At 34.1% G+C, this 14,790-nt stretch overlaps 4 protein-coding genes across 7 annotated transcripts; 3 read left to right on the top strand and 1 right to left on the bottom strand.

The window, feature by feature from the left end:
• Positions 1-3,041: 3,041 nt before the first annotated feature.
• On the top strand, positions 3,042-3,983 carry LOC137816031 (uncharacterized). Its single transcript, XM_068619133.1, has one exon. The coding sequence runs from the start codon at positions 3,042-3,044 to the stop codon at positions 3,981-3,983; it is 942 nt and encodes a 313-aa protein (XP_068475234.1).
• A 1,434-nt stretch (positions 3,984-5,417) lies between these two features.
• Positions 5,418-7,300, top strand: LOC137816182 (aluminum-activated malate transporter 13). The gene is made up of 5 exons (XM_068619264.2): positions 5,418-5,986; positions 6,080-6,355; positions 6,516-6,625; positions 6,720-6,863; positions 6,953-7,300. Exons 1-5 carry the CDS (start codon positions 5,440-5,442, stop codon positions 7,298-7,300), a joined length of 1,425 nt encoding a protein of 474 aa, XP_068475365.1. The 5' UTR covers positions 5,418-5,439.
• Positions 7,301-8,857: 1,557 nt separating this feature from the next.
• On the top strand, positions 8,858-9,262 carry LOC137816030 (antifungal protein ginkbilobin-like protein). The gene has a single exon (XM_068619132.1). The coding sequence runs from the start codon at positions 8,858-8,860 to the stop codon at positions 9,260-9,262; it is 405 nt and encodes a 134-aa protein (XP_068475233.1).
• Positions 9,263-10,378: 1,116 nt separating this feature from the next.
• On the bottom strand, positions 10,379-14,579 carry LOC137814204 (protein trichome birefringence-like 11). 4 transcript variants are annotated; one of them, XR_011081616.2, is made up of 5 exons: positions 13,655-14,517; positions 12,455-12,844; positions 12,075-12,233; positions 10,736-11,181; positions 10,379-10,578 (listed from the first exon to the last, which is right to left on the bottom strand). XR_011081616.2 is itself a non-coding variant. In XM_068616798.1 (4 exons), exons 1-4 carry the CDS (start codon positions 14,146-14,148, stop codon positions 10,803-10,805), a joined length of 1,422 nt encoding a protein of 473 aa, XP_068472899.1. In that variant the 5' UTR covers positions 14,149-14,579; the 3' UTR covers positions 10,379-10,802. The 4 variants fall into 4 exon arrangements, 2 of the variants coding, with proteins under 2 accessions (XP_068472899.1, XP_090159158.1); XR_011081615.1 differs by having other exon boundaries at positions 10,692-11,181; positions 13,655-14,457; XM_068616798.1 differs by having other exon boundaries at positions 10,379-11,181; positions 13,655-14,579.
• Between the last annotated feature and the right edge of the window lie 211 nt (positions 14,580-14,790).

Genomic DNA, 14,790 nt, shown 5'->3' with positions numbered 1-14,790 from the left:
TTTTAATAAATTAACATCAATTAAGCTAACGTTAATTAGAATAATTCTTCAAAATTCTGTTAATGAATAGTGTATTTAGAATGTTGGACACAAATTTAATATCATTAACTAATTAAAGTTAATTTTTAATTTTTAACTCAGATTGCTAATTGATACTAAATATCTATTTTATTGTAATTGTAACTAAAATCATCCTAAACATAATTTTTATAACTAATTACTATTAAATTTATAGTATATGATGTAATAATTTTTATAGGATATTTTAATTTTATATATAGAGAGATCACCCGGGAAAATACAAAATCTGTCACTATATTTTACAATTATGAAATCGTTATTTTAATTTATATTTTTCATGTATTATTTAGGTGTTATAAAACATAAAATTTTAATAACATTAATGAATTGTTTTTTTATTGTTTTAAAAAATAGTGATAACTGTAGTTTAAGTGAAAATGTCCTAATAAATCATATTTTGACTATAAATAATACTTAACAAAAATATTGAAAATCCTATTCTTTTATAAAAATAATAAAATTTTCTCATTTAGGTTAATTAGTTACTATTTTCAATATATTACTCATAAGTAAAAATCTAATCATAGAAATTTGTATCAACCAAATTTCAAAAAGGTTTAATTACATTGAGAATTATATAATTAAATTAGATTCTAAAATGCATAATTCTCTTTATAGAATCATTAAGCTATATAATAAAATATTTTCATTATAAACCATTTTAATCACAAATAGGGAAAAAAGTTGCAGAAAATGTGATAAGCTCCCACATATGTTTAATTTGTAGGTAGTGTATTACAGGTCAATCCAAAAATGAATTAAGTGGGAGTGGGATGGCTTGAAGACTCGTCTCTGTAACTATAGTTGGTAACTTTATGGTCAACTAAACCAAAGATTCTGAATCAATAGAACAAGATAACTTTGATTAACTTAATCAAAATAACTATATATAGAATAACGTGTCAGAAGTAGACATGCGAGTCTTGTGGATGGATAAAAAACAACTTGGTTATATACATACTATAGAGGTTAGTTCATTGCATTTTTGCGAATTCCTCGTCATAGACATTCTTCACCTGAATGATGGTCGCCTAAAATATGATAATTGGTACGCACATTTGACAAACCACCAAGTTCACAAAACATGCAATCACAAATATTGAGACTTGTTGTGTCGGGTCATGCTCTTTCCATGACCAACATCTATTGCACTGCATTTCTTAGTGGGGATCATCTTAGGGCTAATTTTAGGTCATTGGATAAGTATATCTACTATACGGAACTCCGCACAATAAAAAGATAAGGGGGGCGTCACAAGGTCTTCAACAAACATTTTCATGCTTTCTTCATTCAAAAACATATTATCAAAAATTTCACATCCCCTATATAACTAAAAATATTTTATAATATATAAAAAAAATATAAAAAATTAAGTTAGAATTAAAGTTTACTTTTCTAATCTTGGTGTAAAGGAAGTTTAGAGATCTACATCGACTAAAAATAATAATACTTTATAATATATGAGTGTTTTTTTTATTGGCAATGACGATTAAATATAAAATGCGAACCACTTTAGGGGTAGTTCAACCCTTATACATAAAAAAACAATAGCAATAAAACAAAGTCAGAGACTAACTCAAAACCCAACCTAACACCCCTTATTACTAACATACAAGAAAACCTAACATCACATCAAACGACTAACCTCATACATTCCAAAGGTTCCAAACACCAACTGGAAAAGGGAAACGAAGCAGACCGAGATTTGCAGAAATTCAAGACCAAACTTTAGCTTACATTAAAGCACACACTACAAACGCGTCAGCCACTCCCTGTTGAAAATTATATAATTCCTGTGGTTCCAAATTTCTCCCACCACCCAAACCCAGATAGATCTCCACACATCATTAATCAGCTCAGAAGACTAACTCATCATGAACTGGACAAAGTTTGACAAAGGATCCTTGTGGTACACAAACGATACACCCATAAACTTCACCTTATAAACTGATTTTATAAGATTGAATAAGGTTTAAAGTTTCATTCCATATATATAATTGTATTTTTTCTTAATTATTAATTTTGAAAGTGTTATATGTGAACATAGTATAATAAAGCAATTTGATGTGTTCTTAAAGAACCATTGTCCACAAAGAGTACAACTAACTGGTGTGTGTTTGCAAACGTGTTCCACTATAAGGTCACTAAATAAGGACGTCCTACCAATTCCAAAGGAAGGCAAAGTGCATTAAAGATATGACAGTACTTGTTTCATTTCATTCTCTTATAGTCATGTCTTGACTTCGGGTTCGACTTCCACTAACTTTCTACTTCACACAATTCAAGAGGGATAATCATACATTTTATGACATTTCCTAACATACCTTTTAGCCATAAAATCCACGAAGACTCAGATACAAAGGTTTAATCAAACTTTGATGGGGTAGATAAATAATTCATTATTTTCTACTAATAATATTCATAAATTTTCTTTACTCCAAAATTCATACCAATAACTAGTTTAATGTTTAATTAATATGTGATGGTCTTAATGAATATTTATTGAATCTCGAAAAAAAGTCTAAATTTATAGTAAAAAAATTATTAACAAAGAATAAAAAATATTTCAATTCATATATAAAAAAAAATTATATGATACATCATCAATAGACCAGCAAATAAAGAAAAATCATCCTAATCAAAGTTGACAAAGTACAGGTGTTTTGGGTAGGGGAAGATTGAGACGTCCCTGAATATTTCAATTAGTTATTATTTTATTTTATTTTAAATAATAATACCATTTTTAAAGATAGAATGTGAGAATTTCGATAAACAATAATTAATGTATCATAACTAGTTTAAAGATACAGAGGAAGTTTTTGTGGGGATGGGGAGCGGATGGGAGAAAAATTGCCTGGACCAGCTGGGAGAACATTTGTAAACCCAAAAAGGAGGGTGGTCTGGGAATAAGGAGAATCGAATTATTCAACAAGGCACTCTTGGCTAAATGGTTATGGAGAATGGAAACACCGGAAAAAGGACTTTGGAGGGAAGTGCTAGAGTCAAAGTATGGTTCGGGGAGGCAAAAAAAACCATCTACATGGTGGAAGGATCTAACAAAAGTCAGAATGTCAGACCAAGGAGACAACTGGTTTAATTCGAACATGATCTGGAAAGTTGGAGCAGGGGAGAAGGTCAAATTCTGGGAAGATGATTGGCTAGAGAACGGTCAACTCAAAGGAAGATATGAAAGATTATATAATAACTCAGAGCTGAAGGACAAGTCTATAAGCAGTTTTGGAACGTGGTCCACAGAAGGTTGGAAGTGGAATCTTAGTTGGAGAAGAGAATGGTTTGTGTGGGAAAAAACTATGGTAGAGGAATTCATGTCAATTATATCACAAGTGTTACTACACCAGGGTATAGAGGACAAAAGGTTATGGAACGACCCTCCATCATACTCTTTCTCTGTAAAATCAGCCTATGATAAGCTAGCAAATCACGGTTATGGGGTGGGTTTGGCGGTGTTTGAACGTCTTTGGGACTTAAAGGTCATGCCTTCAGCTCTGTTTTATGTGTGGAGGGCTTTCTCGAATAGGATAGCGACTAAACAGAATTTGTGGAGAAGGGGAGTTGCAAGGGGGGATACGTTATGCGTTCTATGCGGGAGGGAGGAGGAGACAACTTCCCACATACTCGTCTCATGTAAGGAATCAAATAAAGTATGGAATATGTGCTCGAGGTGGATGGGGATTAGTTCGGTGAATCATAATGAGCTGATTTGTCATTTTGAGCAATTCTCTTGCATATGCTTAAATCAAGAAGGCAATAGGTTATGGAAAAGCCTTTGGGTTTCAATTGTATGGTGTATATGGAAGCATAGAAACAGGGTCATTTTTAACCAAGCCAAAGTAGACGCAGAGGAGATCTTTACTATGGCACAAGTACAATGGTGTGGATGAAACATAAAGATAGGAAAGTTAACTTTTCTTTTTCAGATTGGATTTTATCACTGCTAACCAGCATTAATATGGTAACTAAGTAGGTTTAGTTTTGTTATAATTTGCGTTACTATCGTAGAACATAAATGTAATGCATGAAAGGTTGGGCTGTACCAATAATTCAGCTTGAATTATTCATATCCATGGTTATGGCTTTTTTTCTTGAACCACTTGAGAGGGGTAGAAGGGAGTGCTTCGTGATGCAGGTACACAAGGAGAGGAGCAGAGAATAACAGGCAGAAGAGGAGAGACATGTTGCCACAACTGTTAAAGCGAGGAACAAACTGCAGTTAAGATGTCGTGATGAAGGAGTCCAAAAAGATATCGAAGGGAGGAGTCGGGAGAGTGGTTCTTGGGCAACAAATGGCACCATTTGTTAGGAGGTCCTGCAGTCAGCAATGTAAGAGGAAGACAACAGGCGATGGAAGGGAAAGATGAGGAGGTTACGAAAAGGAAGCTTATAGCAAATTCAAGAGGTCCACGTCTTGCTTTGTTGGTAGGACACCACACACAAGAGGGGATCATTATTAATAAAAGGGAAGTCAATTTCTTAATGTAAACTCTAATGTATTTAAGAGCATTTTTCAAGTCTATGAAAATGGTGTTGTAGTTCTAGGTGGCACCATGTGTTGTTTGCTGGTATGATTCTAATTATGCAGGGTTATAGATGGGTTTGTGAGATGGCTCAACTTTCTTAAAAGGGAAGCCAATCTTTTGAATGTAATTTCTTGAATAGTTATGTGTAATCCAGCAAGTCAAATAGGAGGCTTGACTATGTAGGGTGTAGGTTGTATAAGGGTTGGGACACCCCTAAAGTGTCTCTTTTATTTTTTAATTTAATTAATTATTTGCTGGAAAAAAAAATTAATCATAACTTTAACAATAATCATCATTACTATCAGAAAACATTAACCTTAATTAACAAAAAAAAAACATAAGCCACATATGAGAATTGATGGAAGCAATTAACAAAAAAAAAACATAAGCCACATATGAGAATTGATGGAAGCTGAACATCCTGCATAAACAAATCTCAAAATGAATCTTATCAATTTATTTTAATGCATATGAAAATGTCTTGTAATGGTTTGAAGTAAAGATCAAATCGAACGTAAATTGTAGTTTACACCTAATTTGAAATTAATTATTAAATAATTTCCAAACTTCATTCTCTATAGAAATCCTAAAGGTTAAACTAAACACGCGCACTCAAATTTTGTAATGAGTAAGAACAAAAGGAATTATATGATTTAATTATGTTAGGTAAATTAATGAAAATATCTTGACATCTTTAGAATTTGACTCCCATCACCATCAGTCTCCTTAGTATAAATTGGCTCTCTGTCCAAATTGAAAGAGAATAAGTTATAAAATTCCTAGAGAGAAAAGGGAAGGGAATCCAGAGAGTAAAGACAAAATGGAATCAACTCATGTAATAGCCATTACAAATAGAGAAGAGGATAATATAAGGAAGGAGAATAAAATGTTCCAATTTCAACTTCCACCCATCATTTCCCAACTTGGGAAAAATGAAGTTCATTGTCTCTCCACCATTACTTCCAATCCCAGACACAAGCAGATGCATAGAGACCAAGACACCAGGAAGATTATCCACTGCATCAAAGTGGGAATCTCCTTGGTTTTGGTTTCACTCCTCTACCTCTTGAATCCTCTCTTTAAGCAAGTTGGAGAAAATGCAATGTGGGCTATCATGACAGTTGTTGTCATGTTTGAGTTCTCTGCAGGTACTTTCACCAACATTCAACTCTTACTCCTTGCAATGAATCTAATGTACATATATTTCACAAACATATCAGGAGCCACACTAGGAAAGGGCTTCAACCGTGGACTAGGAACTATTATAGGAGGAGGACTAGGTTGCTTAGTAGCACTTTTTGCTCAAAGCATTGGGATTCACAGGGTTGGCAACTCGATCATAATCGCTGTTTCTGTTTTTATATTCGGTAAGCTTTTCATAGTTATTCTCAAACAAACATTACTAACATTTTGTATCAAGTGCATAACTTTTGGTGTGGCATTATGTGTGTTAATTTCAGGATCATTTGCGACGTATCTTCGACTGATTCCAAGCATAAAGAAAAGATACGATTATGGAGTGATGATATTCATTCTGACTTTCAATCTAGTTGTGGTTTCTGGCGCACGTGTGAATGTTAAAGTGTGGGAATTAGCCCGCGAACGTCTCTTGAATATACTGATTGGCTTCATTGTGTGCGTTTGTGTAAGCTTGTTCGTCTTTCCTTTGTGGGCAAGTAATGAACTTCACGATTCCATCGTCTCCAGATTCCTTGACCTTGCCAATACAATTCAAGGTATATCTATCTATCTATATATATATATATATGTATGGCAATGGCATTTACTATATCTCGTCTTAATCATTTTTTGTACAAACATCACTATTGTTGTTTCATTTGAATTTGTTTACTTGGGAGAAGTGGTTGTGTTTTTAGTAATACTGTGTCATTGTAGGTTGTTTAGGCGAATGTACCAAAACCATTGATGAAAAGGAAAATCAACCCCGCTTTAGCTTCAACGTTTGCAATTCAGTGTTGAACTCCAAGTCAAAGGATGAATCATTGGTAGGTAGATTGTTATCTTTGTTGAAATTGAATGAAAAAAAAAAGTATAAAATAATAGTGTAAGGAATAATGAAGTTTATTTTTGTTTTTTCAGGCAAATTTCGCAAAATGGGAACCCTGGCATGGAAAATTTGGATTGTCCTACCCTTGGGGAAGGTACTTAAAGATTGGGGAGATTCTTCGAGAAATGGCAGCATTTATTCTTGCAACGGGTCGTTGCCTTGAAGCATCAAAAGAGGTAGGTTTACATTTTCTTTCTTTTTTAAGGTTCAAAGTTATGCGTATATTATTGCAATGAAATGAAATGAAATGAACTTTTTGTGTCAGCCCATGGCCACTTTGAGAGAATCAGAATGGGTCCATTTAGAAACATGCGAAGCACTTGAGTCAAAGGTTGCGTGCATTCTGCGAGAACTAGGAGACAGCATTAAGAAAATGATGAAATGTGATGCAGAGGGTTGCGTTTCGGAGCAGTTGAAAGCCGCCAGAGAAGATTTAAGCTTCATAATTTCCACCTCCAAAATGGCACAACTTGAGGATGCTCAAGTGCTAGCCATTGCTACCTTCGTGTTCTTGCTCATGGAACTCATAGGGAAGGTTGAGGAATTGGCCAAAGAGGTGGAGGAACTTGGAGATATCGCTGGTTTTCGCACCCCAATACCTGCATTTTCTTAGTACACTCCATCTTTCATTACAATTATTTATCTATCTATATATATATATATATATATATATATATATATATATATATATATAAACCACTCCAAATTTTAGGTCATATATTATATGTTCCAAAGAAATACATAAATATGTATATAGAGTGTAGCATCCAATAATTATTGAAGTTAGAAGATATGCTAATAACCCATTTTCAAACACACTCTTTTAAAATGTTTGTTGTTGTTGGTTAATCTTAATAGCTTTCATATCTCATTAATTACTCTCTCCCAGTGAGTGCTACCCAGAAAAGAAAAAGGTATGAACAATCCTCATCAAGTTAGATAAAAAAACAAAATAATAATGTTTTAAATTAAAAAAAAAAGTTACATATAAATTCAAAACTGAATAGAGCAATTTTTTTAAATAAAAATATATCTATGTAGTTTTAGTCTTATAATAATATATTTACAATCCACATTTTTTATACAATCATTACAACTTCTAATACAATTATTTTAATATTTCAAGCAAAGGCATTTAATTTTAAATTTATTCTTTATTATATATATTTTAAATTTTTAAATATCTCACATAAAAAATTGTATAAGAATTCTCAAACTATTTATTTTGTTATTGTTATCATTTTCCTTTCCTATAATACTTTATTTTGGTACTGTTTTGTAAGAATACTACATAGTCCATCTAACAGATACTTGTATTTCATCATGCTTACGGTATCACTGGCGCAATGGTTCTTGAAAATTATCTGGAAAAAATTAGCAAAATATCTGAAAAACTAAGCTTCTTTAATATTTGTCCGTTGGACAAAGCAAAAAAACAAAATATAAATGGCCGGCAGCAATGCACAACAATTCTCCACTTGAAACCTCCGCTACACCTCTCTGTCATGTCACTAATTCATATCATTCAATCACCTTCCATTACTTACTTTATGGAAACTTCATTTCTATAAATTATAAAATATAAGCAGTTTCGTTGATTTATAAAGTGATATTACCATTTTTATCATGCTTATAAATAAAATTTAGAGTATATACAGAGTTCCCATTTTTTAAATTTTATCATTACATTTTTTATGGAGTCCGCATATTCCAGTTATTTTTCAATCTGTGGAGAAGAAAGAAGGGAGTGTGCAAAAGGAATGCCGAAGGATGTTTTTAAGAAAATAAAATGAAATAAATTGGCGTGAGTTAAAAAAATAAATAAATAGTATGTTCTTTGTAATGGGATATCTAACATGTTCAATAAGATCACTAAATAGTTTAGTTTCTTGTTAAGAGTTGAATTTTTCTCTATACTTGAGAGAAAATTTGATTATAAAAGATGAAACTTACTTTAATCATCTTTACAATTCAAAAAGACTTAATTGCAGACAATTTTTGTTGAAGATGTCTTTTTGGATTAAAAAAATAAAGAACATGTAAAAGAGACAAAAGCTTAGTATAAACCAATGTAGGTAGGAGTAGATAAAGCAAAAAGTCAAGGAAGGACCTACACGAGAAGGTAACACAACACATTGTGTGCTAGAGTTCAATCAAAGACTAGAAAAAGATGAGTATACCAACAAAATGTGTAATAATTGGAATTGGTTTGTTGTGGCTGTGGAGTGTTGCTGAGAGTGTTCCCAACACGAGCATCATCAACGTTCTCTGCAACAGTGGGGTGTTCACCTCAGGGGACCCTTTTGCCATCAGTTTAAGTTATGTTTTGGGAGACTTAGAGAAGGAAACAGGAACACAAAAGAGTTATGAGTACCACAACATTTCACCATATCCTAATGCCTATGCCTATGGGCATGCTACTTGTAACCTTAATCTCACATCCTCTGATTGCAAAACATGTCTTGGTGCTGCTAAAACGGCCTTGTTTACCACATGCCAGGCACCACGGATAGGAGCTCGTTCAGTGCTCCATGATTGTACAATCAGGTACGAGCAATACCCATTTGACGATTAGACACAATTGGAGCTTTGCTGTTCAACTTTCCATCGAAAGTTTTTAGACAGTTTGTAATTGTAATGCAAATATGTGCCATGTACTTTGCTCACAATTATGCCTTAATTAAGTATCCATTTCTACACTTTTTTTCTCAAAGTAATCCAAGATTTTTCTTTCTTCATATATGATTTATTCATATATGATTTATATGTATGCCAATAGGAAACTCTCTCTTTTTTCTACCAACAATGATTTTTTTTCTGTGGAGAAAGTCTTTCCTGCAGTCTGGTTTCTTTATTCTTTTGTTTATATTGAAAAAAATCTAGATTTGCGGTATGATTCTTGAGGTTTCTATAATTTTGTTCCCCTTTTTCATGGTACATAACATGTACACGATTCTTATGCATGTTGAGCAAGGGATCAGTTGCGTGATATTGAAACTTCAGAAGGGGAAAGATTATGCATTAAAAAAGGGAAAAAGGTACAAAAGTATTTAAGATGCCTCGTTTACCTCGATAAATTGTTGGGAATTTGAAAGAATAATATTTTCTGGACTGTTTTGCGTGATATTGTAAAAGGAAAATGGTTTTTCTTTCTGGGAACACCAATGTTCTGGTATCCATCTTACGAATCCAACTAGTCCAGATGAAATTGGTTCAGTTTTTTGAAAACAAAACTCTCCTGAGTTTTCAAAACTTGCATCTGTTTTTAGTATTATCGAATATAATCACTTTTAAGTATAATTTTAAAAACTATTTCAGTTTCTGTACTTACTGGTCCAAACACTTCAACAAGAAATGACATGAGATCCCAGTTGTGTTAGGCTCAAACGCGATTAACCAAAGGCATTGCCGAGTATAGTTTACGTTAAGTGCAGAATGCTAATTTCAAGAACAGCTAATCTAATTTATATGGTTCGTGAGTATTATTCAAAGAAAATTTAAAATACAAATAAATCTTGAAACTTGAACCAGATTGCATGAATGAAATCGGGGATTGAGCGTGGGGATTAATTCTGCAGCACCCTTTTGAATTAATCACTTAATATTAATATATACCATTTTATCATTTTATTAGTTATTGAACGTACATAAATTACTCTCAAGTATTTGCCTATATAAATAACAACAAATATTAAAAAGTTTGAAAATCTTTTGTTATATACAATGTAGAACCAGCAACATCATGGATCATATGAAATTTACAAAAAAAAATCTGTAATCCTTCTAACCAATCAGGTTTGAATCTCAACTGTTACTTTTCCTTTTTTGTACAAGATATCCCTGAAACTCACCATGCAAAATTAAGTTCCCATCCCATCTAGATATGTTCACCTACAATGGCAGACCACAACAAAGAGGGTCAAACAATCATTTTGTAGGACATTAAAACATATAAATTTCTTTGGTTGCTAAGAATAAAATTCTGTAACATCAAGCAAACTAACAAAAAGTTAGGTGCACCAACGCCAAATTCAACTTGCAGCTTCACCTCGCTCAAAAAGGGTTGTCACTGATTTGTATAACTTATAACATTCTCTGCAAACTGTATAGGTCAATTATAGAGGAACTTGAGAAACATTTGTGGTATTCTCTCTCTGTTCCCAAAATTCCTCCCTCTTGAGAAGAAGGGCATAAAGAAGCTCATTCCATGAATCGGGAACACCAGGTAGGCACCAATGGCTACAGTCTTGCCGCTGCATTGGGGCTGTACCATCTGGTCCAAGATAGTAAATGGATGCATGGCCATCTCTCCTGCGAATTGACATTTGTGTGACATTAAGCAAGTCCGGATTCAAAAATTCTGATCTTTTTCTGCGTTCTGATGATAAGACATCGACGACGGTTCTGAAATGGATGTCGGATACTGCTGGCAAGGAACCTAAATCAGGTAATGTTTCCATGTGACAACCACCACCAGTATTCCAGTCACCACCCCTGCTACACCCAATGAATGTGTTAACAACTCGCTCATCTTCTTCCACATGTTAGAAGTCATTTAGTCATAGATATAGAAAGTGTTAAAAAAAGGTTTTGACAATTTGTTAAAAAATGGAGCTGTACAGAAATTAATAGTACGGCACAAAATCGCATCAGCTAGACATGAACGAAGACAACAAGAATATGGAAACAGAAATATACCTGAGCAAAAATAACACAACTAATGTACACAGGTTTATCATGTGTTTAAAATTTTGTTTCAGCATTCAATGGATACATGCCAATTAACATGTTAGATGAGTAAGAGTTGGAAAACTTCTTTAATGCCACCTACCATGGAGTTAATGTTGTAACCAGTAAGTATATGCATCTGTTAATAGAGGACAGCCCCTTAATTGTGTCCTTGAGTCTTAAAATTTAAGCCATGCGCCAAAACCAAAATACACTTACAAAAATGCTTGTCAAAAGATGCATTAAGAGGAAAATCCTGTAGAAGACTGATGGGTTTTTTTTTTTAAGGAAGACATCTGAGAGATTTGTTGACGTAAATCATGAACAAACTCGTAAGAAACTATGACCCACCATTTTCAATCCAAAACCTTAAAACAACAGACTTATAAGTCTTTTCTCCTTATATATTGATCTTCTTACATATATCTACCCAATGTGAAACACCAACCAACTCACTTGATTCCAACAAACTCCTCTCAAGTATAACTCCCTTCCACATTAGTTATATACCCAATGTGGTTGCTCAAAATGATGTCAATTCATCGACCCTAATAAATTTATAGGAGAAGGAGCACTGTAACCGAGTTCACAAGTAGAAAATTATTTGAGCAAATGAAAATACTATGGACAGTTCAGTCAATTTGAAAGTTTAGGCAAACCTGAAATGGACAGGAGCATAAGTTCGGAAAAGGACGTAAGTTTTGTTTATGTTTACTTCATTCGCAATCCAATCAACTACTGTCTCTATTGATTTCCTGAATGCGTCTTCAGTAGTCATATTCATCTTCACTTCCTCCCCTATTTGGAAGTAACAGCCCCTAAGTAAAGAAATGAGCCAAAAATCAAAGTCATAATTATATCAACATTGATAGTTTAATCACATGAAGAGTATAAAATATTGTCCCAAACTATCATCAAAGGGATTTGGAAACTATCATCATAAGCTAAGCCAAAAATGCACTATTAACCAAACTTAGGTGGCACTCAAAGATTGAATTATTAAGAATGACAACGGAACAACAGATAAAAAAGGCCTTACATTTTGACAGTCTTCTCATAATTCCACCAATGTCCAGCATTGAGAACCAGCACATCTGCATCCCTCCACTTATGTGAAATCCAGTCCATGTGATCCAGTCTCAAAGTCATTCTTACCCCATCAGGTGCACCAGAAGGAGGTCGTCCCTGCACTACAAGATACGGTGATCTATAGTATTCAATGGTGCAGTTGAAATCTTCAAACTTGAATGCCAAGAAGCCTGTGTGCTTTGTAATTGGGTTCCCATTAACTTCGTAGACCCGAGCCTTATTTGGAATTGCCGAAGAGAGCATACAAAGGAGTGATTCCCATTGGTTTCTTCCAATTGAATCACCAACAAAAACCAGTCGCTTGTTCCGTAGCTTTTCCAACATCTTCCCTGCATCAAACCTGTTAAAATATAGTCCATCGTCATATTTCATTCCAGCAACTAAATCTAAAGTCAACAGGAGATGATTGCAGGAACAGAAGAAGAATCAAACACAAACAGAATAAGTTGTTCAACTAAGAGCAGGAAACACCATAGCAGCTTACCCCCCAAATCAAATATTTTTTTCTCCTTTTTCGATAAAGAAAAACAAACCCGGAGTAGTTGTTGAACTTGAGCAATACGCCAGAGATTATTGATAGGCAGTTAAAGACAAATGAAACTAACAGTAGACAGTGACAATTTAGGAATCATTAACAGTAACAAAACCAATAACACGAACACGCTCTTCTTCGTCTGTAATCGCTGGCAACATCCTAACTTTTCGTTAGGCCAGCACCTTTTTTACTTCGTACCCAGCAATCCAAAAAAGCAAAAAAAAAAAAGAACAAACACTTCCTTCATACCAATTCATACTAGTAAAGTTAAAAAGCAAAAGAACAAACGCTTGCTTCATACGAAGTTAAACAAAAAAAAAAAAACAATCACAAGTTAATCAAAGTTAATAAAAAAAAAAGGATAGTTCATTAGAAACAATTAATCAAATTCAGGGCATGGACGGTGGTGATCCCATAAGCAATCAACTACGAGACAAAAACTCCAAAATCATTTTGTGTTCAGAGAAACAACACGAACCAAACCAAAATCAAGCTTTCCCTTTTTGTCTTCATTTTTTCAGCACTGTCCTATTCCAACCAACCAACACAAAATCCAAAATTAAACTCGAAAAACCAACAGATTAAAAAATTGGAAAAAGCGGGGTTGGTTAGAACCTAGGCAAGTTGCAATCCTTGGGTTGCCATCGCCATTTTGTGTAGAATGTGTCAGGCCTGCCATTCTCTGAGCAGCGAAAACCTTGATCCAAGAAGGAACAGTTGGCGGAATTGTAAAGGGGATAAGTCTCATCCCAAACCCAATTCCCATCAAAGACATCACAGGTATCACCATCTGGGCTCAGAAACTGAACCGGTTGAAAAGCAGAAGAAGAAGTAACAGAAGAAGTTGAAGGTGGTGAAAAATGGAAGTCAAGGATAGAGGTGGCTCGGGAGCGGAACCCTTTGTAATCCAAGTAGAAGAAGCAAGCGATGAAGAGAGAAGCGAGGAAGAAGAAAGCGAGAACTCCAAGAGAAGAGTCAAGAGTGGAAAAGCGTTTAAATTTCTTGAGAAAATCAAAGTGGGTCACGGAGTTGTCGCCCGAATCCTTTGGAGAATCGTTCTTGTTCATCTCGTTGGGTAGGAGCAAAGCACAAAACACACATACATTCATTCGTTCATGGGTGGTGAAGGTTTAAAATATGTGGGTTTACAGTGAGGATGAGGAAGAGAGGAAGGGAGGAAGGTGGGTCCATGGAAGAAAACAAAAAGGCATTAATGGAGAGTGAATGCAAAGCAGCGTATAGTGTTTTGGAAAGTGGTTTTTGAGGGCTTATGGGTAAGAGATGAAGTTGGGATTTGTGAGAAACAGAATGAAAAAAAAGATGGGTGGTGATCGGAACGTTTAAGGTGGTGGGAGGGACAAGAGTGATTGCGGTGGAATTTTGTTTACAATAATAATCATGTGTGGAGTGTGAACTGCAAGGGATGGGTTTCTAATTCTTATATTATTATATTCCATAATTTCTACTAATTTTCAAAACCAGCTATTTTTGCTGTTGCCAAATCACTTTAATTCTTCAGAAGAGTTGAATTTTACACTACAGAAAAGGGAAAAAAAGTTGAATTTTATGGGATTGGTTGAGTAGGATCAGGTAGGGTTTCTAATGTTGGGTCTTACTTGTCCAATTTTTGGACAAGATAAATATAAGTTTTTTTGAATTTTTTTAATTCAAAGACTTTATTTGTCTATCTATTTTATGACTTTATTTGTCTTAGATTGAGACATCGTTCATCTTTAATTTTGTTAGAATAT

The sequence above is a fragment of the Phaseolus vulgaris genome, chromosome 1 (genome assembly GCF_051622355.1).
Source record: "Phaseolus vulgaris cultivar YP4 chromosome 1, ASM5162235v1, whole genome shotgun sequence".
Taxonomy (NCBI): domain Eukaryota; kingdom Viridiplantae; phylum Streptophyta; class Magnoliopsida; order Fabales; family Fabaceae; genus Phaseolus; species Phaseolus vulgaris.
The sequence above is the reverse complement of the archived record's forward strand: the minus strand, read 5'-3'. Positions and strand labels throughout refer to the sequence as shown.

What these genes read in the sequence shown, in the direction of transcription:
- LOC137816031 (XM_068619133.1), top strand. Translation starts at nt 3,042, where the DNA reads ATGGAAACACCGGAAAAAGGACTTTGGAGGGAAGTGCTAGAGTCAAAG.
- LOC137816182 (XM_068619264.2), top strand. Translation starts at nt 5,440, where the DNA reads ATGGAATCAACTCATGTAATAGCCATTACAAATAGAGAAGAGGATAAT. An exon ending in CCTTGCCAATACAATTCAAG is followed by an intron (nt 6,356 to 6,515) that starts GTATATCTATCT and finishes GTGTCATTGTAG; the next exon opens with GTTGTTTAGGCGAATGTACC. An exon ending in GCCTTGAAGCATCAAAAGAG is followed by an intron (nt 6,864 to 6,952) that starts GTAGGTTTACAT and finishes TTTTTGTGTCAG; the next exon opens with CCCATGGCCACTTTGAGAGA.
- LOC137816030 (XM_068619132.1), top strand. Translation starts at nt 8,858, where the DNA reads ATGAGTATACCAACAAAATGTGTAATAATTGGAATTGGTTTGTTGTGG.
- LOC137814204 (XM_068616798.1), bottom strand. Translation starts at nt 14,148, where the DNA reads ATGAATGTATGTGTGTTTTGTGCTTTGCTCCTACCCAACGAGATGAAC. An exon ending in AAGGATTGCAACTTGCCTAG is followed by an intron (nt 12,845 to 13,654) that starts GTTCTAACCAAC and finishes ATATTTTAACAG; the next exon opens with GTTTGATGCAGGGAAGATGT. An exon ending in TATGAGAAGACTGTCAAAAT is followed by an intron (nt 12,234 to 12,454) that starts GTAAGGCCTTTT and finishes TTCTTTACTTAG; the next exon opens with GGGCTGTTACTTCCAAATAG.